This window comes from Phocoena sinus, chromosome 1 (assembly GCF_008692025.1).
Source record: "Phocoena sinus isolate mPhoSin1 chromosome 1, mPhoSin1.pri, whole genome shotgun sequence".
Taxonomy (NCBI): Eukaryota; Metazoa; Chordata; class Mammalia; order Artiodactyla; family Phocoenidae; genus Phocoena; species Phocoena sinus.
The window spans coordinates 68416691-68443278 of NC_045763.1; the positions used below are offsets into that span (position 1 = coordinate 68416691).

Consider the following 26588-nt stretch of genomic DNA (forward strand, 5'->3'; position numbering starts at 1 on the left):
TTTGAATCCTGCCAATCAGTTAACTGATTTGAGTGAACAGAAACTAAGAGCTAGAACACTAATTTTTTTTCCCATTTCTTAAAAGTAAGTTAAAAAAGGGTTTATGGATTAAGGTTTATACACAGGTTTTTACAACTAATAATATAGTATGGTACTATACAGAAGGACTTCTAAAATGCACCAGCTGACTTTTTTTTTTTTGCGGTACGCGGGCCTCTCACTGTTGTGGCCTCTCCCATTGCAGAGCACAGGCTCCGGACGCCCGCCCAGGCTCAGCGGCCATGGCTCATGGGCCCAGCCGCTCCGCGGCATGTGGGATCTTCCCGGACCGGGGCACGAACCCGCGTCCCCTGCATCGGCAGGCGGACTCTCAACCACTGCGCCACCAAGGAAACCCACCAGCTGACTTTTTAAAAATCTGTAATAAGCTGAAAGTGAGACTGACAAAAAAAGAAAAAGAAATCAGATTGATGGAAATGTTCTAAAACTGGACTGTGGAAATGGTTGCACAACAATGTAAATTTACTAAAAATCAGTGAATTGTACACTTAAAAAATATGACTCAAATCCTCCCAAAATAACCTATTATTAATAAGGTGACCAGAATGCTTTCTTATACTTATTACCTTGAAATAAACGCCATCATTTAGATTTATTATTCTGCAAATATGCATGCTTACTTGAAATGAACCCCAAGTATAGTTTCAGCACATTGGGGCATCTAAGTACTGAACTACAACTGTGGTCCTCTTTTTTTTTTTTTTTTTTCCGGTACGCGGGCCTCTCACTGCCGTGGCCTCTCCCGTTGCGGAGCACAGGCTCCGGACACGCAGGCTCAGCGGCCATGGCTCACGGGCCCAGCCGCTCCGCGGCATGTGGGATCCTCCTGGACCGGGGCACAAACCCGTGTCCCCTGCATCTGCAAGCGAACTCTCAACCACTGCGCCACCAGGGAAGCCCAGTCCTCTTTAATAAACAAATACAATTTTTGAATATATGAACTTATCATTGTGCAAAATTTTAAATGAAACACTAACCAGTAAGAGCTGCCTTACTACAATTGCACACAAAACAAAAGTATAAGGGAACAAAGAGTTTGGATAAGTAACACCTCGATGAATAAACTTAAGTGATTTCTATTCTTAAAAACCGAAGTATTCAAATCACAGCTACTTCCAGTTCTGTTTTTGTATATAAAACACAATATTTTAGCAAAAACAGTCCTTGAATATAAGATCTGGAAGAAAATTCAAATGCCACTGTAAAATTTGACACACAAAAAATTCATTAGAATATATGTCAATACAATGGAGCGCGAACAACAAGGAAGACACATATACATGCACATAAATGGTCCTGATGATAGCATCTCAAACCCCAAAAGTAGAGTTTGAATGCTTAAGTTCATATCCTAAACCCTGCATTCAATGCCTGCGTGACACTGAACAAGATACTTAACCTCTCTGCCTCAACTTGCTCATTTGCAAAATGAGGATAAAACTAAACATCCCTGGACTTCCCTGGTGGTGCTGTGGTTGGGAGTCCGCCTGCCATTGCAGGGGACGTGGGTTGGAGCCCTGGTCCGGGAGGATCCCACATGCCTCAGGGCAGCTGAACTCGTGCGCCACAGTTACTGAGCCTGCACTCTGGAGCCCGCGAGCCACAACTGCTGAGGCCCGCGCACCTGGAGCCCGTGCTCTGAAACAGGGGAGGTCACCACAATGAGAGGCCTGTGCACAGCAACAAAGACCCAACACATACATACATACATACATACATACATAACATCCCTACAAGGTTGTTGTGAGGACCAAATAATAATGAATACAGTATTTACATGTATCTAGCATACAGCAAATGTTCAATAATTTTAAATTAGTATTATTTTTATAATGGTAATAAAAATCATCTAGAGCTGCCCTTCACAATGTTCAATATACATTCAAACTGCCTGGGAATCTAGTTAAAATGAGATTGTTATCGAGAAGGTCTGAAATTTCCATTTCTAACAAGCTCCCAGACAGGTGTCAAGGAAGGCCACCTCTGAGTTACAAGGATGGTTCTCAAGCTTTGGCACACACCAGAATCACTTGGAGGGCTAGTTTAAAACAGATTTCTAGGTTTCACCCCAGAGTTTGAGAGAATTTGCACCTTTAACAGATTGCCAACTGAAATTCCCAGGATGATATTTTAAGAAATAATGCTCAAAGGTTCTCAGCTAGGATGTACATCAGAAACACCTGTGGGGTTTTTGTTTGTTTTTAAATATAGGTACCCTTACTATACCCTAGTATTGTGTGATCTCCTAATCTATTAAACCTGACACTCATGCACTGTTTTTAAAGAATAAAAACAAAACTTCCAGGCAATTATGATGTATGCTAAAGTTTGAGAACAACTGCCTTATAGTTACACACGAATTAAAATTTCCTTCATGAAATTTTGCTAACTATAGAAAGAGAAGTACCTACCCATAAATGCGCCTGAGGTCAACCTGGAAATTGTCCTGACTCATTCACCAAGAACAGCATTTATTCAAATTTAGTGGTAACTCTATAACCTTTACAAAAGTCAATTACTTTCTCCTTCACTCTTCATGAGATGTTCTCCTATAACATGATGCCCAAAGTCAAACATTTAAAATACCCAGGCAAAAAAAAAAAAAAATTTTTTTTTAGAAATTAGTCTAAATTTTTGCATAACGTTTAATTTCCACAGAAGCTCAGCAAATGAAAGAGCACTAGGGTACAAAATGTAGGTACGTGTTACTCTTAAATTATACATGAACAAAACACCTAATTTTGACAGCTACAGGCTACTTATAATATTCTGGTCCTAATAATTACTGAGTGACAGCAAGCAAAATTTGTTTATAAAGGAAATTAAGTGTATCTTCCAGGCTAACTGTGGGGCTTAAATGAAAGAAAAACTATGTGCAGGAACACAGTAATAAATCTTTCCTATGCCTTCCGTTAAAATTAAGAAAGTGAAATGGAGGGGTAGAAAAGAAAGTACAAAGGGAGAATTTCTCATAAGAAAGTTACACTTAACACTTGAAGCCAGCCTGAAAGGAGTTGCTAACTAGGTATAGCTGACTCAATTTTTTAGTAGCCTATAATTTGATCTATAATCTGTATACCACAATGTTATAATGTTCATAAATACAAAATAAATATTTTAAAAGTAAAATGACTTAACCTGAGACTTTTTATGAGAGGGGAGGGAAGGGGAGGGGTGGGTACTCACGACATTCTTTGAAATAACAGCGGATACTACAGGATAGCTGTCATAAAAATCTGAATGGGAATCACTGCTTGAAAGGAATTCAAAGAATGAAAAAAAAGCTGCCAACTCATAGGATAAAAGTCCAAAAAGCCATTAGCTGGTCAGGAATGCTATACAAAGTTTTCAAAACAAAATTTTTAAGTAGGAGGAAAAAAAAAAAAAAAAAGGTGAGGTACTCTTGAAGGCCATCAATGACAGAAATTAAAAGCATCCTGTTTGCCCAAACAACATTAAAACACAAACAGGGTCTACCACACAATCTGAAAGCAAGGAAGGTGGTTCTTTGATGTCCCCTTCTAGAGTTCCTGAACTATGAATACCATGAGAAAAATGTCTAAGTGCTGAGATGTCCAAGTATAAACTAGATCAAGTTCTAGGATTTCTCAAGTTACTTATATCAAAACAGGATAACAATGCATTAATGTTTATAAAGGAAGTTAAAGTTCAAAACCAGACAAAATTATTCTATGGTACTAGAAATCGAAATAGTGATTTCTCATGGGCGTGGAGAGTTAATGACCACAATACAGCACAGACAGTTTCCGGGGTTTTGATAATGTTCTATTTCTCAGTAATAATTACACAGGTGTGTTCACATTGTGAAAATTCACTGAACTGTACACTTAGGAGAACTTTGTGTGTATTAATATGCTAATCATATTTACTTTTTTTTTAAAGTGGGGGGGGAATTTCTCCCTCAGGAAATGAAACGTATTACTGCAAAAGCAACATTAAAAATTTGCAGGGACTTCCCTGGTGGCGCAGTGGTTAAGAATCCGCCTGCCAATGCAGGGGACACGGGTTCCAGCCCTGGTCCGGAAAGATCCCACATGCCGCGGAGCAACTAAGCCCGTGTGCCACAACTACTGAACCTGCACTCTAGAGCCGGCGAGCCACAACTACTGAGCCCACATGCCACAACTACTGAAGCCCACGCACCTAGAGCCCGTGCTCCGCAACGAGAAGCCACCGCCATGAGAAGCCTGCGCACCACAATGAAGAGCAGCTCCCGCTCGCCGCAACTAGAGAAAGCCCATGAGTAGCGACAGAAGAACCAACACAGCCAAAACTAAATAAATAAATAAATGTATTTAAAAAAAAATAGTGGAGACCATTCAGATTAAGAATTACAGGTTTGGGGTGGGGAGTAGAGAGTTAATATGGAGAAGTATTAGAAAGCTCCTCAAGGGCTTTCAGTAGATAAATCTCACAAACATACACACACCTTTTTCAGGAGGAAAAAATCTTGGTACCTCCCTCTATAATACAGCCAAGCTAAATTTCACTCTATTTATGAAACACATAAATCTGCTTCTAATGGGGAAGTGTATATGAGCTACAGTATCTACTTTCCTTAACCTTCTGTCCAATTTTTTTAAAAAGTTATTAGTAAGGAGGTAAGTAAATGCCAGAGCACAATTAGCAACTGCTATTCCTGGACCACTTCAGTGCCATTCTGAAAAATAAACTCACCCCTTAGGGGGTAGCAGAATTCTAGTAGAAATAAAAGATATAAATTATGTTCCAATCCCTATAAATCTCATCCCGATCCAAGGTAAAAGGAAATTTCATCACACCTGGTTCCTCATCTGCAATTCTCTTTATGTAATACCCAAGCACAGGACATATGTGTTTTCAAATATTACGTTTTCATACAAAGTTAATCTGGTTTTTCTTCCTAGCAATTATGTAACCATACCATTCTGTAGCCAACAGAAAGTGCTAGTCAATATTTAATAAAATAATAGCTTGGAACATTACAGTTTTAAAATGTAAGTATAAATATCTCACTTTTTAAAAAATTATTTTATTATCTTAATTATTTCATAAAGGAAAAAACAAACCACACCTTCGTAAACAATAAGAACTTTAAACATTTAAAAAGCTCTCCTTGGCATGGATGCCCTCACGAATGTTCACATAGAATTTCTCAGATTCATTACTTAATTTCAGTAAATGCACAACATTGCCACCATTCTTAACAGTTGAAAAACAAAGGAACTGTGATTCTGGAACTTGAGTCCTAGAACTGCAAATGAACACTTTTTTTTTCTAAATATTTTAGAGGGATATGATGTCAAGTTGTATATTACTATTTAATGAGGGAAACACCTTAAGCACACATCCTAAATTGTTGATCTTAGAAGTTTATTTCTTTAATTCCACAAAATCTACCAAAGTAGTTTCTCTCTTTACAGCCTCTTGTACTGTATACCTTTACATAGTTTCATATTTTTATCTTTTCAAGAAAGGAGAAATTGCTTCATTTAATCCTACTTAATTCTGGTATATGGGAAAAGAATATTTCAAATTTTGGTTGACAAAAGGAATTATAAAACATTGTTTTGTACAAAATAAGCTTTTATTATCCTCAAATTATAAAGTGCTTTCAAAAATCGATATGAAAACAAACACAATAAAGAGACCAGGGCAAAAGATATTAAACATGTAGTAAGAATCATCTAAAAAACAATACTAATTTTTTAAAGTTTGGGATTAAAAATAAGCAATATAAGATATAAACATTTAAAATGTAAAAATGAAACACACAAAACAAAAGAAAAATTATTTAATAAATAGACTTGAGACAATTACCGATTTGCAGGAAAACATTTACATTCTCATACCAATGCCACATGAGATAAAAAGTTAAATTTATTTAAATCTAACTTAGAAAAACTAAAATAAATAGTATTAAGATCAGTATTATTTATTACATTTCTAGAGAAGGCAGAATTTCGTAAGATTAGAAACAAAACAAAATTAGGCCAATGATTTGATTATATTAATTTTAAAATTGTTTATCTGAAAAACTCACAAAAGAAATACACCTATTAAGCATAATGTTTCACCCCAGTAGTAATCTAAGAAAAAAAATGTTATAATACGACTTATCCTCTATTACGGTTTTTTTTTTTTTGTTTGTTTGTTTTTTTGCAGTACGCGGGCCTCTCACTGTTGTGGCCTCTCGCATTGCAGTGCACAGGCTCCGGACGCGCAGGCTCAGCGGCCATGGCTCACGGGCCCAGCCACTCCGCGGCATGTGGGATCTTCCCGGACCGGGGCACGAACCCGTGTTCCCTGTATCGGCAGGTGGACTCTCAACCACTGTGTCACCAGGGAAACCCCCCGTATTACGTTTTTATAAACAATACTTAATGTTGATGTATAGAGCCAACAACCACTCCAATGTGAATATAAATTGATCCTTTTGACAAACATCGTGACACGGTTTTAAGAGCCTTTAAAATGTACCTAAAAATTATACCTGTAATATACTAGAAGATAATACTATAAATAACAAACACCTTATATATAAATGTTCTTCACACTCTTATGCAAAAAACTAGAACAGGAGAATGATATACATCTACACATGGAACATCATACAACCACTTATAATGATGGTTAAAAATACTCATTTTGAGGCATCCCTGGTGGCGCAGTGGTTGAGGGTCCGCCTGCCGATGCAGGGGACATGTGTTCGCGCCCCGGTCCGGGAAGATCCCACATGCCGCGGAGCGGCTGGGCCTGTGAGCCATGGCCGCTGAGCCTGCGCGTCCAGAGCCTGTGCTCCGCAACGGGAGAGGCCACAACAGTGAGAGGCTCGCGTACCGCAAAAAAAAAAAAAAACAAAAAAACCTCATTGTGAGAATGGGAAAATGTTACCTAACATTAGGTTAAAAGCAGGACATGAAATTAAATATGTTTTATCTGTAAACATGTAAAAGATATATTTTTAAATAATAGAAGAAATACATCAAAGTGCTAATATGGTTATATTAATTCCCAAGATTCAAAATCCTCAAACCAGCCATCAAAATCATTAAAACACACACAAATATACACACTTAATACCTAAATCAAGTGCTATATACCATCACTCTACCACTGAAGGGCACGTAAGGTTTAAATTAACATATTAAAAGAGACTGAAAAGGCAAGCAAAGCAACAAACAAAATCTACTACAAAAAGAAACATTTCTCACCTCTGGACATTCAGCTGTGCTAAGGATGGAGACTCACTACCAGGATTCAGAACTATACAACTGATTCACAGACAGGTCATTTACTAATTCTAATTATCTGCTCTGAAAATTCCTTCATCAACAAACGTGCTTATCTTTAGCCAATTGGTTAATTATTACTGATATCAAATATTAAATGTAATAGAGTCTTACTTGGGAGGCAATTCCTTGAAATACTAAATAAGGAAATAAGTAGATAAAAGCAATAAAATAAAACAAAGAAAAGTCCACACACAGCAGCCCCATTTTTTGGGGGGGTATCAGATGAGTTCTGTTAAGTGAATTTTCTAGAAAACTGAAATGAATTTATTAAAAAGCTTTGAAAACGTTTACCCTTATAAGAGTCTTCTAAAAAGACACCAATTTCTTAATTCCTTAAACACAGTACATAGAGTAAAAGTTTGTTTATGATTAAGATCATCACTGTGACAGACCATGTACTATACTACTCTACAACATTGTGATTCCCTCAGAAGTTAATGATTATAGAACTGTATGTCTCCATGAAATGGCCTTAAAACACTATCCTTTTATAGTTCCATATACTTTTTAATAGCTCTTCTTCAGTAGCCTTGAAATAAGATGACATTTCCGTTGTCAGTGTGCCTAACTCCAATGGCCAACCTTGCAAATTGTAATCTGTGGGCTGAAAAATCAGATAACCAACCCTACTGGGGCTGCAAAATGTTATTTACTCCAGTTAGTAGTTTCTGAATAAAGCTCATAGGCTTATTATACTTGGTTACAGTTATTTTGAAGCCTCAGGATCTCTGCTGTTGGAAATGACTAAAATCACAATCACTCAAAAAATGTTTAATTACTAACTGCAACTTACACATATTCTGGAGTTCCAAAATAATCATAATAACTGAATAGTTTGATAGTCTCCTCAAAGTTACTCAACTCACTTGTCTCTGACCAGAGAAAAATTACCTATGTAAGCTGAGAAATAACAGATGAAAAGAAAAAGAAGGAAAGAAGTGAGAAGGACAAGTTCAAATGAAATAGCAAAGTCCATACTGCATGGTTCTAGAAGGCAAGACTTATGACTTTGGGAAATATTTACACATAGTGTTTTTTAAAGTATAATTACAGTGGTTATCAGGATATTAACTATAGAAAACTGCACTACAGTGTATACCACATATATATTAAATAGTACTTTAAAAATCAAGACTGGGAATTCCCTCGTGGTCCAGTGGTTAGGACTCTGCGCTTTCACTGTTGAGGCCAAAAAAACAAAAAACAAAACAAAACAAAAAACATGCAAAGACTTGCAGCAAATATTCCTTGTACTTAAACTGACAATGAATTTTCATATGAAATGGCAGATTGTTTAAAAAAGCACCTGCACGTATTTGATATTTCTGGTCAAGTAATTTCCTATAATCTGTCTTGGACACTGGTTCAGGAAGAGGCAGGAAATAAAATGTACATTCTTCATATAATTAATATGTAACATACGTATTACACTATATAGTTACAAAGTTACAGGTCTATGGAAACTAGCATTGCGTCATATCTAAAAAAAAAAATCCAAGTGAGGACATCATATTGTCACTTTTGTTAATATCCTCTGATCACTGAAGCTCATTAGCTCTCATAGGTCACTTCTATGACAGTAATAACTGAGAAAGAGGAAAATAAAATTTTCTGGTTAAGTTTTACTCAAGCAAAACTCAACTCACATAAGATATATTTCTCTTATTCTTGTATTGTCTCAGTATATTTCTAACCAGTATATGGGTATTTTAGTGTCTGTAAAAGTTTGCTAATTCCTAAGATCCTCTACCAAAAACCATTTATAAAACAAAGTTGTACGAATAAGTAACATATATTATTACAAGGATCAGATGCACATGAGAACTCTCAAGGCCCAATTCCCAAGCAAAACTTTGTAAAGTTTGCAAAGGCCATTATAGAACTGTGATCTTTTGAATCCACTGTCATTTTCACAAGCTCCTACTTCTAAAAACATAAAATAAGTAAAGAATTCACAAAGTTCCTATTAAACATCAACTTCAGTTGATTTTATTTTTTTTGGGGGGGGGACAGGTGATATCAAGCACATCTGGGGGTGGGCAGAAACCTGTTTAAAAAAAATTATTTAAGAGGAAAAAAATTGCCACACATACTGATTCCAAATTCTGGTCAACTCAAGTCACCCTCCCGCCATCATGAACAGACTATTTTTGGACCATGGCTCTGTCAACCTTCTACCATCCTTTCTTTTCTCTGCAACTTCTCCAATTCCATTTCAATATCAACCTATACACACTCCCGTGTCTCCTTTTCCTCTTTCCCACATCTCACCTCTCAACACTCACTTTTATTCCCCAACATTCCTACTTTAACTATTACAAGAGAAAACTACAGTGACCAAAACGAGTGGTCACTTTTTTTACGTGACAAGTGTGATAAATAATATTGCTGGTAGTTTGAAGGGAAAAATACAAAAAACAACCACAAAATGCTGCTTAGCAACTTTTGAGTATATGTATGTTTGTCTATATTAACTACTGATGTTTGTCTGTATTAACTACTGATGTATCTTCCACTCTTCAGTTGAGAACTATTTAATTAAGCTGATAACTTTTTAAACTTCTGGAAAACTCCGATATACACACTTGGGTAACAGTTTAGAATATACAAGTTATCAAGAAATATAAACATATAAATATAAATGTAAATAGATAGCACAACTATTAAACATAAAAATATAAAACTCAAGTGACAAAACATTTATATCTTTAAATCTTATTTCACATGTACTTTATTTTTGTACAGAACAACCAGCATACCACTCTACAGTAAAAATAATGCTATCACTCAAGCTATTTTCACAAAACTATACCACCAAAATATCTGTACAAAAAATTTACTTTTTTAAAGCACGTATGCATGAGTCAAAAAACCACTAAATAAAAATATGAGCAGAAAAAATTTTACTCATTGCTAATGTTGTGACAGAGTATCTTAAAACAACACCGCTCCGTTTCCTCCTCTTTGTTAAAAAAAAATAAAACACATGGAAAATATCTGGAATAATACATACATAGCTACCGCTAAGAGTGTTTACAGAGATTTAGGACTGAGAGAGGCAACTTGGTAGAATGTAACAGGAAGAATTTTACCCTTTATTTTTCTCTGTACTAAGTGTAGAGGAAAATAACACGTTTGTAGTTTAAAAAAAATTATAACCGGATTACCTAATTATCTGATTAGTTTGCGATTAATTTACCACTACGAATACTAAATAAATCCAGACTGCTCAAAAATACGAAAAAAAAAGTATGCTATAAATTCATCTTTGATAAAACACTGAAGGGTTGGAGAAAAACTAATCTTGCGTCAAATTCATTTAAGGAAAAACTAAACTCAAGTTTTGACATCAAAGTTTACGAAGATTAGTTTGCTTTTAAATTTGACTTAAAACATTCCACTATTGCCTCAAATACGTAAACTAAAACAATCATCCCTGAACAACAAAGATGGCAAACTCATAACAATAGTAATCAAAATCCTATCGGAAAAAAAACCTTATCGATAATTATGAGTTAATAGGCACGTAGCAAAAAAATTAAAAGAATGGTTTTATTCTGACATCAGGTATTGTCAGAGATATAAAGGATCCCTCCAAATACTGCCAAAAGTTATCGTAAACACAAAGTTAGAGTGATGAGGGAGTTATCAATGACCAAATAAATGTGAGTAAATGATGCCCAGAGAGAAAAAATGGAATGCGCTCTATTTTAAGCGTCTGAGAAGGGGCCGTGGAGAAAGGTTCTGCAGCAGAAACAAGCGACAGAATGGTTAACAGGTCTGGAATTCTTCAGAAAATTGTAACAAGGGGAAAAACTGACAAGAACGTCTGTAAGTAAGAGGAACGGTATCCAATGTAATCCTCACGTCTGTGCTAGCACGGCTCCGTACTTCCAGTGAGACGGGGGAGGAACTATCACTGAGCGGGGGAGAAGGAGCCCGGGCTGAGGGGTGGCTTCTGCAGGTGGCGAAGCGCCCGCAGGGGGGTGGGGAGGAGGATCGTGTCGCCTCAATTGGGTCAATGTATTCCCTTCAAGACTACAGGAAGATGACGCAGCACGGCTCCCGGCACCAAGAGGCACTTGCCCCCGGCCCCTCCCTCGCAACTTGCCTTGCAGAAAGAGTTGCGGGTCCCAGGCCCCCGGAACCCAGGGCTCCGCCATCCAGGACAACTGCTCTGCCAACAAGGTCCCGCGAGAATCGGGAGATCTCGCGATACAAACCCTCTAGCATCTCGCGAGTTTCTCCCAGAACCAACATGGCGGTACACAGAAATCAGTACTTCGGCATTTAGAAAGGGTTTCATTTACGAAAAGAATGTGTATAACAGAGAAAGAGCGGGAAGTCTTTTCCGCCTTATATTTATCTTCATACCCCCCTAGTAGAGATGAAAAGCGGCAAACAACCCTAAAGCCTCCGACGACCACGGTTGCGCTACACAGACACAGCAATCTTCTGCCTCAGCCAGCCTCCGAGCCTGTCACGTGGAAACATTCTCGGCGTGCCGGTCACGTGGACCACTACTGAGCGAGCGCGCGCCCGCCACCCTCCCCAGAGCCTTCCCCGCCCCCCTTCTGCCCGCGCACACGTGCGCGCGCCCCCCCGCCCCACGTGGGGGCTTCGCCGTCGCCGCCGTCGCCGCCGCCGCCTCCAGCCCACCCACTCCTACCACTCGGTTCCAAATCCGGGTCCCAAAGCCGATCATCCCCAAGATCCCTCCTCCTCCATTCCCCCTCCCCCATCTGGCCCCCACCACGTGCCCCGAGCGCCTGCTCACCTTTCGGGCGGGGCCGAGCACCGCAGGCCACTCCGGGAGGCGCCGTCGCCGTGGCCGCTCTCCGCCCCCGCCACGGCACTGGCTCTGCTGACCGCCGCCGCAGGAAGCTCGACAGCGGCGCTGGGGCGCTTCCAGGTGGGTCCCCGCCTCCCGTTCCTGCCACTTCCCGCAGCAGCAGTGGCTCCTTCCGGTCCCCTCCTTTCTCGTCCTTCCTGGGACTGGCGGGCTGCTGCGGCTGCGGCTGCAGCTGCAGGCGCGCTCACTACACCGCCTGCTGGTAACCGCGGCCCGTGCAGCGCCGGCGGCCCAGGCGAGGTCCACCCCCGCGATCCGCCCCCGCTCCTGGGCAAGGGTTGGTCTTCTGAGGGCGGGACCCAGTCCATCTCCTACGGCTGACTAACTTGGCTCTAGCCTTGGAGGAAGGGCGTCCCTGCAGCGCCGCGGTTGGAAGTCCGTTTCATCCTGCCTTTTGTGGCCTCTTGAGAGATTTGTACACCGCCCTTCCTTAGTAATGTGGTCTCAGGTAGAAAAATATCTGTGTGTATATTGTATGTGCTCCTGCCTACCTCATCTCCCACCGCATAGGTCCCTCGCTCACCTCTCTGGCTTTCCCTCTGTTCCTACAACACGCAGGCTCGATCCACTTCACGACTTCGCGCTTGCTGTTCCCTCTGGCTGGAACACTTCCTCCAGATTTCTTTTAACTCGTTCGGCGCGTATTTCAGGTCCTTTGTCAAAGATCGATATCTGAGTCTTCGCAGACCGCTCTATCCAAAGGAACACACTTGCACCGCCGCTTTTGCTGTCTTTACACACTTACATTTCTTCATGACAGTTATCACTTGCTGACCTTATTTATCTGTCCTCTGCCACCAAGAATGTGAGATCTGGTGGGGGTTTTATTTATTTGTTTCTATAACAGGTTCTTATTAGTTATCAATTTTATACACATTAGTGTATATATGTCAATGCCAGTCTCCCAGTTCATCACACCACCACCACCACCCCCCGCTGCTTTCCTCCCTTGGTGTCCGGATGTTTGTTCTCTATGTCTGTCTCTATTTCTGCCCTGCAAACCGGTTGATCTGTACCATTTTTCTAGGTTCCACATATATGCGTTAATATACGATATATGTGTTTTTCTTTCTGACTTACTTCACTCTGTATGACAGTCTCTAGATCCATCCACATCTCTACAAATGACCCACTTTCATTCCTTTTTATGGCTGAGTAATATTCCATGGTATACATGTGTGACATCTTCTTTATCCATTCATCTGTCGATGAGCATTTAGGTTGCTTCCATGACCTGGCTATTGTAAATAGTGCTGCAATGAACATTGGGGTGCATGTGTCTTTTTGAATTATGGTTTTCTCTGGGAATATGCCCAGTAGTGGGATTGCTGGGTCATATGGTAATTCTATTTTTAGTTTTCTAAGGAACCTCCATACTGTTCTCCATAGTGGCTGTATCAATTTACATTCCCACCAACAGCGCAAGAGGGTTTCCTTTACTCCACACCCTCTCCGACACTTGTTGTTTGTAGATTTTCTGATGATGCTCATTCTAACTGGTGTGAGGTGATACCTCATTGTACTTTTGATTTGCATTTCTCTAATAATTAGTGATGTTGAGCAGCTTTTCATGTGCTTCTTGGCCATCTGTATGTCTTCTTTGGAGAAATATCTATTTAGGTCTTCTGCCCATTTTTGGATTGGGTTGTTTTCTTAATATTGAGCTCCATGAGCTGTTTATATATTTTGGAGATTAATCCTTTGTCCATTGATTCATTTGCAAATACTTTCTCCCATTCTGAGGGTTGTCTTTTCATCTTGTTTGTAGTTTGCTTTGCAAAAGCTTTTAAGTTTCATTAGGTCCCATTTGTTTATTATTGTTTTAATTTCCATTACTCTAGGAGCTGGATCAAAAAAGATCTTGCTGTGATTTATGTCAAAGAGTGTTCTTCCTATGTTTTCCTCTAAGAGTTTTATAGCGTCCAGTCTTACATTTAGGTCTTTAATCCATTTTGAGTTTATTTTTGTGTATGGTGTTAGGGAGTGTTCTAATTTTATTCTTTGACATGTAGCTATCCAGTTTTCCCAGTACCACTTATTGAAGAGACTGCCTTTTCTCCAGTGTATATCCTTGCCTCCTTTGTCATAGATTAGTTGACCATAGGTGTATGGGTTTATCTCTGGGCTTTCTATCCTGTTCCATTGATCTATATTTCTGTTTTTGTGCCAGTACCATACTGTCTTGATTACTGTACATTTGTAGTATAAAGTCAGGGGGTATGATTTTCCCAGATCCCTTTTTTTCCCTTAAGACTGCTTTGGCTATTTGGGGCCTTTTGTGTCTCCATACAAATTTTAAGATTTTTTGTTCTAGTTCTGTAAAAAATGCAAAAAATGCCATTGGTAATTTGATAGGGATTGCATTGAATCTGTAGATTGCTTTGGGTAGTATAGTCATTTTCACAATATTGATTCTTCCAATCCAAGAACATGGTATATCTCTCCATCTGTTTCTACCATCTTTAATTTCTTTCAGCAATGTCTTTTAGTTTTCTGCATACAGGTCTTTTTTCTCCCTAGGTAGGTTTATTCCTAGGTATTTTGTTCTTTTTCTTGCAGTGGTAAATGGGAGTGTTTCCTTAATTTCTTTTCCAGATTTTTCATCATTAGTGTATAGGAATGCCAGAGATTTCTATGCATTAATTTTGTATCCTGCAACTTAACCAAATTCATTGATTAGCTGTAGTAGTTTTCTCATGGCATCTTTAGGATTATCCATGTATAGTATCATGTCATCTCCACAAGCAGTAATAGTTTTACTTCTTCTTTTCCAATTTGTATTCCTTTTATTTCTCTTTCTTCTCTGATTGCCGTGTTTAGGACTTCCAAAACTATGTTGAATAATAGTGGCGAGAGTGGACATCCTTGGCTTGTTCCTGGTCTTAGAGGAAATGCTTTCAGTTTTTCACCATTGACAACGATGTTTGCCGTGGGTTTGTCGTATATGGCCTTCATTATGTTGAGGTAGGTTCCCTCTATGCCCACTTTCTGGAGAGTTTTTATCATAAATGGATGTTGAATTTTGTCAAAAGCTTTTTCTGCATCTGTTGAGATGATCATATGGTTTTTATCCTTCAGTTCATTAATATGGTATATCACATTGATTGATTTGTGCATATTAAAGAATCCTTGCAACCCTGGGATAAATCCCACTCGATCATGGTGTATGATCCTTTTAATGTGTTGTTGGGTTCTGTTTGCTAGTGTTCTGTTGAGGACTTTTGCATCTATATTCATTGGTGATATTGGTCTGTGATTTTCTTTTTTTGTAGTATCTTTGTCTGGTTTTGGTATCAGGGTGATGGGGACCTCATAGAATGAGTTTGGGAGTGTTCCTTCCTCTGCAGTGCTTTGGAAGAGTTTGAGAAGGATGGGTGTTAGCTCTTCTCTAAATGTTTGATAGAATTCACCTGTGAAGCCATCTGGTCCTAGACTTCTGTTTGTTGGAAGATTTTTAATCACAGTTTTAACTTCATTACTTGTGAATGGTCTGTTCTTATTTTCTGTTACTTCCTGGTTCAGTCTTGGAAGGTTACCTTTCTAAGAATTTGTCCATTTCTTCCAGGTTGTCCATTTTATTGGCATAGAGTTGCTTGTAGTAGTCTGTTAGGATGCTTTGTATTTATGCGGTGTCTGTTGTAACTTCTTCTTTTTTCATTTCTAATTTTATTGATTTGAGTCATTGCCCTCTTTTTCTTGATGAGTCTGGCTAATGGTTTATCAATTTTGTTTATCTTCTCAAAGAACCAGCTTTTAGGGTTTTTTTGTTTTTTGAATTTTTGAATTTTTTTTATACAGCATGTTCTTATTAGTTATCCATTTTATACATATTATTGTATATATGTCAATCCCAATCTCCCAATTCATCACAACAACAACACCCCCCTGTCACTTTCCCCCCTTGGTGTCCATACTTTTGTTCTTTACATCTGTGTCTCTATTTCTTCCCTGCAAACTGAGAACCAGCTTTTAGTTTTACTAATCTTTGCTATTGTTTTCTTTGTTGCTATTTCATTTATTTATGCTCTGATCTTTATGATTCCTTTCCTTCTGTAACTTTGAGTTTTGTTTGTTCTTCTTTCTCTAGTTTCTTTAGATGTAAGGTTTGATTGTTTATTTGAGATTTTTCTTGTTTCTTGAGGTAGGCTTGTATTGCTATAAACTTCCCTCTTAGAACTGCTTTTGCTGCATCCCATAGGTTTTGGATCATTGTGTTTTCACTGTAATTTGTCTCTAGGTATGTTTTGATTTCCTCTTTGATTTCTTCAGTGATCTCTTGGTTATTTAGTAATGTATTGTTTAGCCTCATGTGTTTGTGTTTTTTACGTTTCTTTTCCCTGTAATTGATTTCTAATCTCACAGCGTTGTGGTCAGAAAAGATGCTTGATGTGACTTCAATTTTCTTAAATTTACTGAGGCTTGGTTTGTGACCCACGATGTACTCTATCCTGGAGAATGTTCCATGTGCACTTGAGAAGAAAGTGTAATCTGCTGCTTTTGGATGGAATGTCCTATAAATATCAATTAAATCTATCTGGTCTATTGTGTCATTTAAAGCTTGTGATTCCTTATTAATTTTCATTTTGAATGATATGTCCATTGGTGTAAGTGAGGTGTTAAAGTCCCCTACTATTATTGTGTTACTGTCGATTTCCTCTTCTATAGCTGTTAGCGTTTGCCTTATGTATTGAGGTGCTCCTATGTTGAGGGCGTATATATTTATACTTGTTATATCTTCTTCTTGGATTGATACCTTGATCATTATGTAGTGTCCTTCCTTGTCTCTTGTAACATTCTTTATTTTAAAGTCTATTTTATCTGATATGAGTATTGCTACTCCAGCTTTCTTTTGATTTCCATTTGCATGGAATATCTTTTTCCGTCCCCTCACTTTCCGTCTGTATGTGTTCCTAGGTCTGAAGTGGGTCTTTTGTAGACAGCATATATATGAGTCTTGTTTTCGTATCCATTCAGAAAACCTGCATCTTTTGGTTGGAGCATTTAATCCATTCACGTTTAAGGTAATTATCTATATGTATGTTCCTATTACCATTTTCTTAATTGTTATTGGTTTGTTTTTGTAGGTCCTTTCCTTCTCTTGTGTTTCCCACTTAGAGAAATTCCTTTAGCATTTGTTGTAGAGCTGGTTTGGTGGTGCTGAATTCTCTTAGCTTTTGCTTATCTGTAAAGCTTTTGATTTCTCTGTCTGAATGAGATCCTTGCCAGGTAGAGTAATCTTGGTTGTAGGTTCTTCCCTTTTATCACTTTAAATATATCATGCCACTCCCTTCTGGCTTGTAGAGTTTCTGCTGAGAAATCAGCTGTTAACCTTATGGGAGTTCCCTTGTATGTTGTCATTTTTCCCTTGTTGCTTTCAATAATTTTTCTTTGTCTTTAGTTTTTGTCAGTTTGGTTACTATGCGTCTTGGCATGTTTCTTCTTGGGTTTATCCTGCCTGGGACTGTCTGCACTTCCTGGACTTGGGTGACTATTTCCTTTCCCATGTTATGGAAGTTTTTGACTACAATCTCTTCAAATATTTTCTCAGGTCATTTCTGTCTCTCTTTTCTCCTTCTGGGACCCCTATAATGTGAATGTTGTTGGGTTTAATGTTGTCCCAGAGGTCTCTTAGGCTGTCTTCATTTCTTTATATTCTTTTTTCTTTATTCTGCTCCACAGCAGTGAATTCCACCATTCTGTCTTCCAGGTCACTTATCTGTTCTTCTGCCTCAGTGATTTTGCTATAGATTCCTTCTAGTGTATTTTTCATTTCATTTATTGTATTGTTCATCTCTGTTTGTCCTTTAATTCTTCTAGGTATTTGATCTTTAATTCTTCTAGGTCTTTTTTAAACATTTCTTGCATCTTCTATATCTTTGCCTCCATTCTTTTTCTGAGGTCCTGGGTCATCTTCACTATCATTATCCTGAATTCTTTTTCTGGAAGGCTGCCTATCTCCACTTCATTTAGTTGTTTTTCTGGGGTTTTATCTTGTTCCTTCATCTGGTACAAAGTCCTCTGCCTTTTCATTTTCTCTGTCTTTCTGTGAATGTGGTTTTCCTTCCACAGGCTGCAGAACTGTAGTTCTTGCTTCTGCTGTCTGCCCTCTGGTGGATGAGGCTATCTAAGAGGCTTGTGCAAGCTTCCTCATGGGAGAGACTAGTGATGAGTAGAGCTGGGTGTTGCTCTGGTGGGCAGAGATGAATCTAACTTTAATCTGCTTGTCTGCTGATGGGTAGGGCTGGGTTCCCTCCCTGTTGGGTTTTGGCCTGAGGCGACCCAGCACTGGAGCCTACAGGCTCTTTGGTGGGGCTAATGGCAGACTCTGGGAGGGCTCATGCCAAGGAGTACTTCCCAGAACTTCTGCTGCCAGTGTCCTTCTCCCCGCGGTGAGACACAGCCACCCCCCGCCTCTGCTGGAGAGCCTCCGACACTAGCAGGTAGGTCTGGTTCAGTCTCCTATGGGGTCACTGTTCCTTCCCTTGGGTCCCAATGCACACACTTTGTGTGTGCCCTCCAAGAGTGGAGTCTCTTTCCCCCAGTCCTGTTGAAGTCCTGCAATCAAATCGCTCTAGCCTCCAAAGTCTGATTCTCTAGGAATTCCTCCTCCCATTGACAGACCCACAGGTTGGGAAGCCTGAACTGGGGCTCATAACCTCACTCCAGTAGGTGGACTTCTGTGGTATAAGTGTTCTCCAGTTTGTGAGTCACCCACCCAGCAGTTATGGGATTTGATTTTACTGTGATTGCCACCTCCTACCGTCTCATCATGGCTTCTTCTTTGTCTTTGGATGTGGGGTATCTTTTTTGGGGATTCCAGTGTCTTCCTCTCGATAATTGTTCAGCAGTTAGTTGTGATTCTGGTGCTCTCACAAGAGGGAGTCCAGAGATCCTTTTAGGCAGGGACTTTGTAACCTTTGATCTTGCTGTATCCACAGAACCTGTGTCTGGCACAAAGCAGCGTATGATACTGTATTAAATTATATCAAGGAACTATAGTGAGCATGGAGGAAAATAAAGGCCCAATACCCATTGATGGAGATAAGTACTTACTTTGGGTTGGTAGTTTCATTGACAACCTCACCTTTTATGAGCTGTGCAAAAGCTGAACTAAATCTCCTTCCCTCTGTATAATTTGAAGATTATATTCTAAAAATATCAAATGCAGTGGTAGAAGCTATTTTAACTGGAGCTCTTCAGCAATTGTCCAGTAGTGCTTCATTGCTTTTGTTTACCTTGTGTTTGAAACTTTTTTTTCAGGCAAGTGGATATGTGCCTCCTTTTATTTTGCTAATAAAAGTTATTAAATGCTTGAAATGCCTTTTTGCATTTGTTTTAGTTGAGAGTTCAATTCAAATTAATATCTGCTTGGAGACCAGGGATGGCAGGTATATTTTTATACTGACACATCAACAAGCCTTTATTGAATCTAATTAGTTCCAGGCCCTATACTAGGACTAGAGACACAAAAATTAACAAAACAAGGTTTCCCTACCTTGCTCTATATGCTTTTAAGAGCCACGTACTAATTTATAGTAACCTTAACAATTAGCTCTTCTTGAGTCCTATGTGCCAGGCAGTATGCTGTGTACTTTTTATACCGTATCCTATTTTAGGCTTTTGGTAATCCTGAGATAGATGCTATTAGTGGGGGACACTGAAATGTACTTCTCAGATCCCCTTCAGGAATGAGGGACATACTACCCCAGCAGCCAGGAGTGTTGCCCACAGACAGCCATAGCCATCAGATGTCAGACCCCTTCTGGCATTGCCTAACGTCACACCCCTTCCCCAGGAGGCAGATATCTGTCTACAAATTGTTGGAAAGCCCAGCCCTCTCACCTCAAGTTGGGACAGTTCTGATGGATCATCCCATCCCCAGAACAACCTGCATTTCATTAAGACTGCATTGCAGCTCGACTTCTCCCTCTGCCCCATTCTTCCCTTCTCTCTCACAAGTGATGATCCAAAGGGCATTCCCTAATAAATATGCACACTAATCATGTAAGAGTCTTCTTTCTGGAGAACCCAACATGTGACACTATTCACAATTTTTTTTTTGATGAGAAAATAGGCTTAGAGAGGTTAAGTAGCTTACCCAAGTTTGAGCTGCAGAAGTTCTACATAGCGATATAAATAAAGTATTGTGGCAAGAGAGGAGGACTTGGGAAAGGTTTTCTACAAGGGTTGGCATTTGAGTTACAGCATGACTTTGCAGAGAAAAAAGACCATTTTCAGCAGAGGGAACTGCATGAATGTGAATGTGTGGCAATGTGAGAGGGGAACTACAAGTAGCCCCAACTGGTTGCACTCAAGGGTCTTTAAACCAAGCACTAAAGGAGCGATCTCAACTGACCCCAAGGGCTCCAGGTTAGTACTGGTTTCGACATTTATCACATCACAGATCCAGAACCACTGTCTTTTTCCACAGTCCATTTACAGTGTAAAGAAGATTTTGAAAAAGTCCCTCAAAAAGAATGGTAGAGTTAGAAAAATCACCATTTTTCAGCCTGTAATGAAATAACTGAATCAGGCAATAATATCAGTAGATGATACTATTCGTTGATAAGTTGATCAGTAACTTTACGATGAAAGGATTGAGCTCTTACCATCTGAACCCACTGATCAATCCTTGTATCATTAAAAGTGGGATAACCAAATATTGTATGACCCCCTCACTTCACCAGGCTCATCAAACATGTTAGATAGTTATATTGGTGTCTCCCAGTGAACTATGCCTCCTGGTATTCAAGCCCTTATGTAGTTCCCTCCCAAAAGAAGATGGCCAAAAATGGTACTGTGTCAGGTCCAGTCCCAACCCTTTAGAAGCCTGCAGCATTTTCTTTCACCTTCCTGGAATGTAGCTGCGGGGGAATAAGGAAGATTGGGCTATCCTTCTACAGAGGGAAGCCGTATGGAAAGGCCCTAGGGGACGAGATCCTGGAGACAGAGGCCTTGATGGAAATAAATGTAGTGCCTCAGCCAACAGCTCCAAGGCCCTGGTTATGTGAGAAGCCTTCTTGGACCTCCCAGCACAGCAAATCTGCCAGCTCAATTAACCTCATGAGTGACTCCAGACAACACCACAGGGAGAAGAACCACCCAGACCCAGAAAATTATGAAAACTAATAAATCTTGATTTTAAGTCAGTAAGCTTTGGGGCCCTGTGTCACACTACAAAGGATCGTCTTCAATTTGAGTAGCATCATGACTTTACTGTTAGAGAACTATGCCAGCTGCTGTGTTCATGAGCAGTCTCATACGTCAGTGTCCTCAGGTCCTGTAGCAGAACTTCACATGGGTGAGAGACAGAGAACTGAAGGAACTTAAACCCAAAAGGCTTGTCTGATAAATCTGCACCTGAATAGTTGCTATCATAAATAACTATGCCTCCATAATTTTGCCACACAATACACAATTCAGACATGAATTATCAAAGTCACTATCTACTTAGTATTTGGAGCGCTATAGAGGGATGGGCTGGTGTCCTGGACTTTCTGCCATTGGTGACATGTGAAAAGCACTGTGGGATTATGCATCTGACAGGGCATGTTATATGCACCCAAAATTGGGGGGAGAGATGCTGTGCATTTACTAGGTACTTTGTATCTTTTAAACATTTAGTTTCGTAACAACTCAAGGTAGATACTCATTTTGCAGATGAGGAAACTGAGGTGAGAGAACTTGCCAAGGTCACACAGCTAATAGGTGGAAGAGCCCGTATTCAATGTAAGCAATCTGACTATTGTAGATTGTATTAACATCTCTCTGTATCCACGTCTTTTGCCAAGTGCCTATCATTAAAAGTAGAATGTATTCCCCCCTCCTTGATTCTGAGTTACACCACACAACTTGCTTTTTGGTCAAGCAAATATTAGCAGATAGGACATATGCAGAGACTTGAAAACGACTTGTCCCTCTGCCATGACGAAGAGAACATGTTGAAGGACATAAGAAACAGAACCAGTTTGCTCCGGTCATCTCCATGGAAGTCATCCTCCATCAGCCCAACCCTAGACAAATGAGTGAGCCTAGCAAAGGTTAGAGGCCAGCCTAGCCGTTCCTCAGCTGACTGCAGATACACGAGTGAGGAGTGAGCCCAGGGGAGATCAGCCAAGGCCTGAGTAGCTCAACTCCCCAGACTTGTAAAGTAAATCAATGTTCTTGTATACTACTGAGTTTTTGTGGTTGTTACATAGCATTATTGTAGCAAAAGTAATTGATACACTGGCTCTGAAGCCCATTCTGCCAATGACTACTTATATTGCTTTTCAGTGTTCAAGTTTTAGGTGACTGACATGTAAGTAGGTACATTTGGCAAAGAGAAATTTGAGTTTGTAAGAGGCATTGAGGGTAGTAAAATATACTTGAGAATCATTTTGAAGTAAGTGATATTGGGACTTCCCTGGTTGTCCAGTGGGTAAGACTCCACACTCCCAACGCAGGGGGCCTGGGTTCGATCCCTGATCAGGGCACTACAGGCGTCCCCAACCCCTGGGCCATGGACAAGTACCAGTCCGCTGCCTGTTAGGAACTGGGTCCCACAGCAGGAGGTGAACAGCAGGCGAGAGAGCGAAGCTTCATCTGCCGCCGCCCATAGTTCGCGTTACCGCCTGAACCCCCCGTTTCTCACATTACCGCCTGAACCTTACCCCCCCAATTTTGTGGAAAAATTGTCTTCCACAGAACCGATCCCTGGTGCCAAAAAGTTTGTGGACCACTGGGAAACTAGATGCCACATGCATGCTGCAACTAACAGTCTGCATGCCACAACTAAGACCCGGCACAGACTAAATAAATATTTTTTTTTAATATTTTTAAAATAATAAAATAAAAAAGTAAAAGAAAGCAGCCGCATAGCACAGGGAGATCAGCCCAGTGCTTTGTGAGCACCTAGAGGGGTGGGATAGGGAGGGTAGGAGGGAGGGAGATGCAAGAGGGAGGGGATATGGGAACATATGTATATGTATAGCTGATTCACTTTGTTATAAAGCAGAAACTAACACACAATTGTAAAGCAATTATACTCCAATAAAGATGTTAAAAAAAATAAAAGAAGTGATATTCAGGGAATTCCCTGGCGGTCCAGTGGTTAGGATTCCTGCCCTCAGTGCCAAGGGCCTGGGTTCAATCCCTGGTCAGGGAACTAAGATGCCACAAGCCGTGCAGCACAGCCAAAAAAAAAAAAATAATAAAAGACATGATGTTGAAAGCAAGGGAGTAAATGAGCTCCCTAAATAAGAGGATATGTATTTACAAAGGTAGAACGACAGAGATTTATTATTTAACATCCAGAAAGAGAAGCCACAGTAGGCAGATATGCAGAGAGGAAAAAAATGGGTGGAAAGCAGCACCGTGCAACTTGAAGGAGGGAAGTTTAAGGATATAGTTGTCACTGAGAAAGTCATTGGACTTTCTAACTGGAAATTTACTTGTGACTTCTGACAGAAGCATAGGTTTTGGAATCAGACACATGTGGGCTTGAATTCTGACACTTAATAGTTGTATGTACTCAGGAACATTAATTTGTTTGTAAACACATTTAGCCTAATGTCTGACACTTGCTAAGAACTCAAAATTAGTAGGGATTAGTAGTGGTTGTGTTATTAATAGTTTTGAATGATAGCCCTTTTTTTTTTCCCTAGAGAAACAGGAGGTAAGGGGGCAGGGCACAACCTTTAGAAGAATGACACAGCCCAAGGACACGACATAAACTGATTAGAAGCAAATAGGTCCAAGATGGCAGACAAGTCAACTTCCACTAAACCTTGAGCCTCAGTATACGCTTATTGTAACACATCAGCAAGCTAAATGACACACCCACAGGCGCCACAGTCCCCAGGCTGACCATAAAGGTCAAGAAGTGGGCAGTGGCCCAACTTCTGGAAATCCCCACCCCTTCCCCAAAATAGCTGGAATACTCCTCCCACTCATTAGCCTATGAAATTACCCACCTCTATAAAAATTGACAACCCCCATACCCTGGTGCCTTTCTCACCTTCTGAGACGGCCCACACTCTGTGGAGTGTGTTTCTCCATAAACAAATCTTCTTACCTATCACTTTGTCTCTCTCGGAATTCTTTCTGTGATGAGACATCAAGAACCTGAGCTTCATTAAGTCCTGAGACCAGGTGTGTGATCTCAGTTAAAATACTGTGGGTTCAAGTCCCAATCTGGGTTACACAGCAGTTTCTTCCTAATCTCTTTACTCACAATCCTTCAAAATGGTAACTAGTATATTCAAACTGATCATCTTCCTTTGAGACTTAAGGGAGTAGCTTCAAAATACAAGGAAATTGCATCTTTCTGATATAATTAACTGCAAATAATATTCCAAAGTTAGTTATGAAAATAGTAATGATTGCTAATAAGCCATATAAGAGGAAAAAAAATTTTTTGAGCCAGGTGGCAACAGTAAAAGCCAGAGATTTGAAAAGTAAAGAGGGTAAATACTGAAGTGGAAGCAAGGAGTGAAACAGAGCAGGACCCTATGTGGCCCTCCCGGTATAAACCCTTTCTATGTCCCCCGTTTCTTGTTTGTAGGAAATAGGCTTCATTCAGCCTCCTAGACCTTCCCTGTATTCCAACAGGCAGACGCAAACAGTTGCTAACCAGGGAAATGAGGGAATGCAAAAACAAAGGAGGAGCAATCAAGAAACAATAGTGCAGGGGCTTCCCTGGCGGTGCAGTGGTTAAGAATCCGCCTGCCAATGCAGGGGACACGGGTTCCAGCCCTGGTCCGGGAAGATCCCACATGCCACAGAGCAACTAAGCCTGTGCACCACAACTACTGAGCCCGTGAGCCACAACTACTGAAGCCCACACGCCTAGAGCCTGTGCTCCACAACAAGAGAAGTCACCACAGTGAGAAGCCCACGCACCGCAATGAAGAGTAGCCCCCACCCCCCGCTCACTGCAACAAGTGAAAGCCCGTGCGCAGCAACGAAGACCCAACACAGTCAAAACTAAATAAATTAATAATTTTTCTAAAAAAAGAAACAATAATGCAGAATGGGGTGAAATCCTGGTTCCTCCTGGGGGATGTGAATAACAATTTGATACATATCTCTGAGTTCTACAAGAACTAAGATCCCCACCCAGGTGGAAGATGGTAACTTCAGGCTGAGCATAAGCACTGGACCCCAGACCAACTGGAACCAGAAGGCTGATGACTGAGATTCCTGGAATACCACCCTGTTACCTCACCACCAACCAATTAAAGGAGGGTTACACATCTGGCAGCCCTGCCCCCAAATTTTGCCTATAAAGATGTCTCCCTGAAACCTACTGGGGGAGTTGGGATGTTTTGAACACTAGCTGCCCTGGACTCATTGTCTGGCACCTTACAGTAAATGCTGCACTTTCCTTCACCACGACCTGGTGTCAGTAGATTGGCTTTACTGTGCACAGGCAAGGGGACCCAAGTTTGTTTCAGTAACAAGAGTGTAGACCAATCAAGTAAGAACTTTGTCAGTTAAGTATGATACTGGCACAAAAATAAATATAGATCACAAATATAGAAATATTGATCAATGGAACAGGATAGAAAGCCCAGAAATAAACCCATGCACCTACGGGTAATTAATCTATGCTAAAGGAGGCAAGACTATACAATGGAGGAAAGACAGTCTCTTCAATAAATGTTGCTGGGAAAACTGGACAGCTACGTGTAAAAAAATGAAATTAGAACGTTCTTTAACACCATACACAAAAGTAAACTCAAAATGGATTAAAGATCTAAATGTAAGACTGTATACTATAAAACTCTCAGAGGAAAACATAGGCAGAACACTTTTTTAAAAAAATAAATTTATTTATTTTTGGCTGCATTGGGTCTTCATTGCTGTGTGACGGCTTTCTCTAGTTGTGGCGAGCAGGGGCTACTCTTGGTTGCGGTGCACGGGCTACTCATTGCGGTGGCTTCTCTTGTTGCGGAGCATGGGCTCTAGGCATGCAGGCCTCAGTAGTTGTGGCTCGCGGGCTCTAGAGCGCAGGCTCAGTAGTTGTGGCACACAGGCTTAGTTGCTCCGTGGCATGTGGGATCTTCCCGGACCAGGGCTCAAACCCATGTCCCCTGCACTGGCAGGCAGATTCTTATCCACTGTGCCACCAGGGAAGTCCCAGGCAGAACACTCTTTGACATAAATCTCATGAATATCTTTTCAATCCGTCACCTAGAGTAATGGAAATAAAAACAAAAATAAACAAATAGGACCTACTTAAACTCAAAAGCTTTTGCACAGCAAAGGAAACCATAAACAAAAAGATAAGACAACCCACGGAATGGGAGAAAATATTTGCAAACAACCTGACTGACAAGGGATTAATCTCCAAAATTTACAAACAGCTCATGCAGCTCAATATCAAAAAAGCAAACAAC

General features: G+C 40.2%; 1 protein-coding gene across 8 annotated transcripts in view; it reads right to left on the reverse strand.

Moving 5' to 3' along the window:
* ZZZ3 (zinc finger ZZ-type containing 3) overlaps nucleotides 1-12625 on the reverse strand; it is a 103787-nt gene extending 91162 nt beyond the window's left edge. For 2 of the 8 annotated variants that reach the window (XM_032629130.1, XM_032629143.1), the window contains exon 1: nucleotides 12133-12250. Coding sequence is in view for 1 of the 8 variants with exons in the window: in XM_032629157.1 (XP_032485048.1) it covers nucleotides 12133-12515 (383 nt within the window). In the remaining 7 variants the exon portion in view is untranslated. Of the gene's footprint in view, nucleotides 1-11466; nucleotides 11840-12132 lie in introns of those variants that run through there. The other 6 variants (XM_032629087.1, XM_032629095.1, XM_032629157.1 and 3 more) reach the window with 6 other exon arrangements.
* Nucleotides 12626-26588: the final 13963 nt, after the last annotated feature.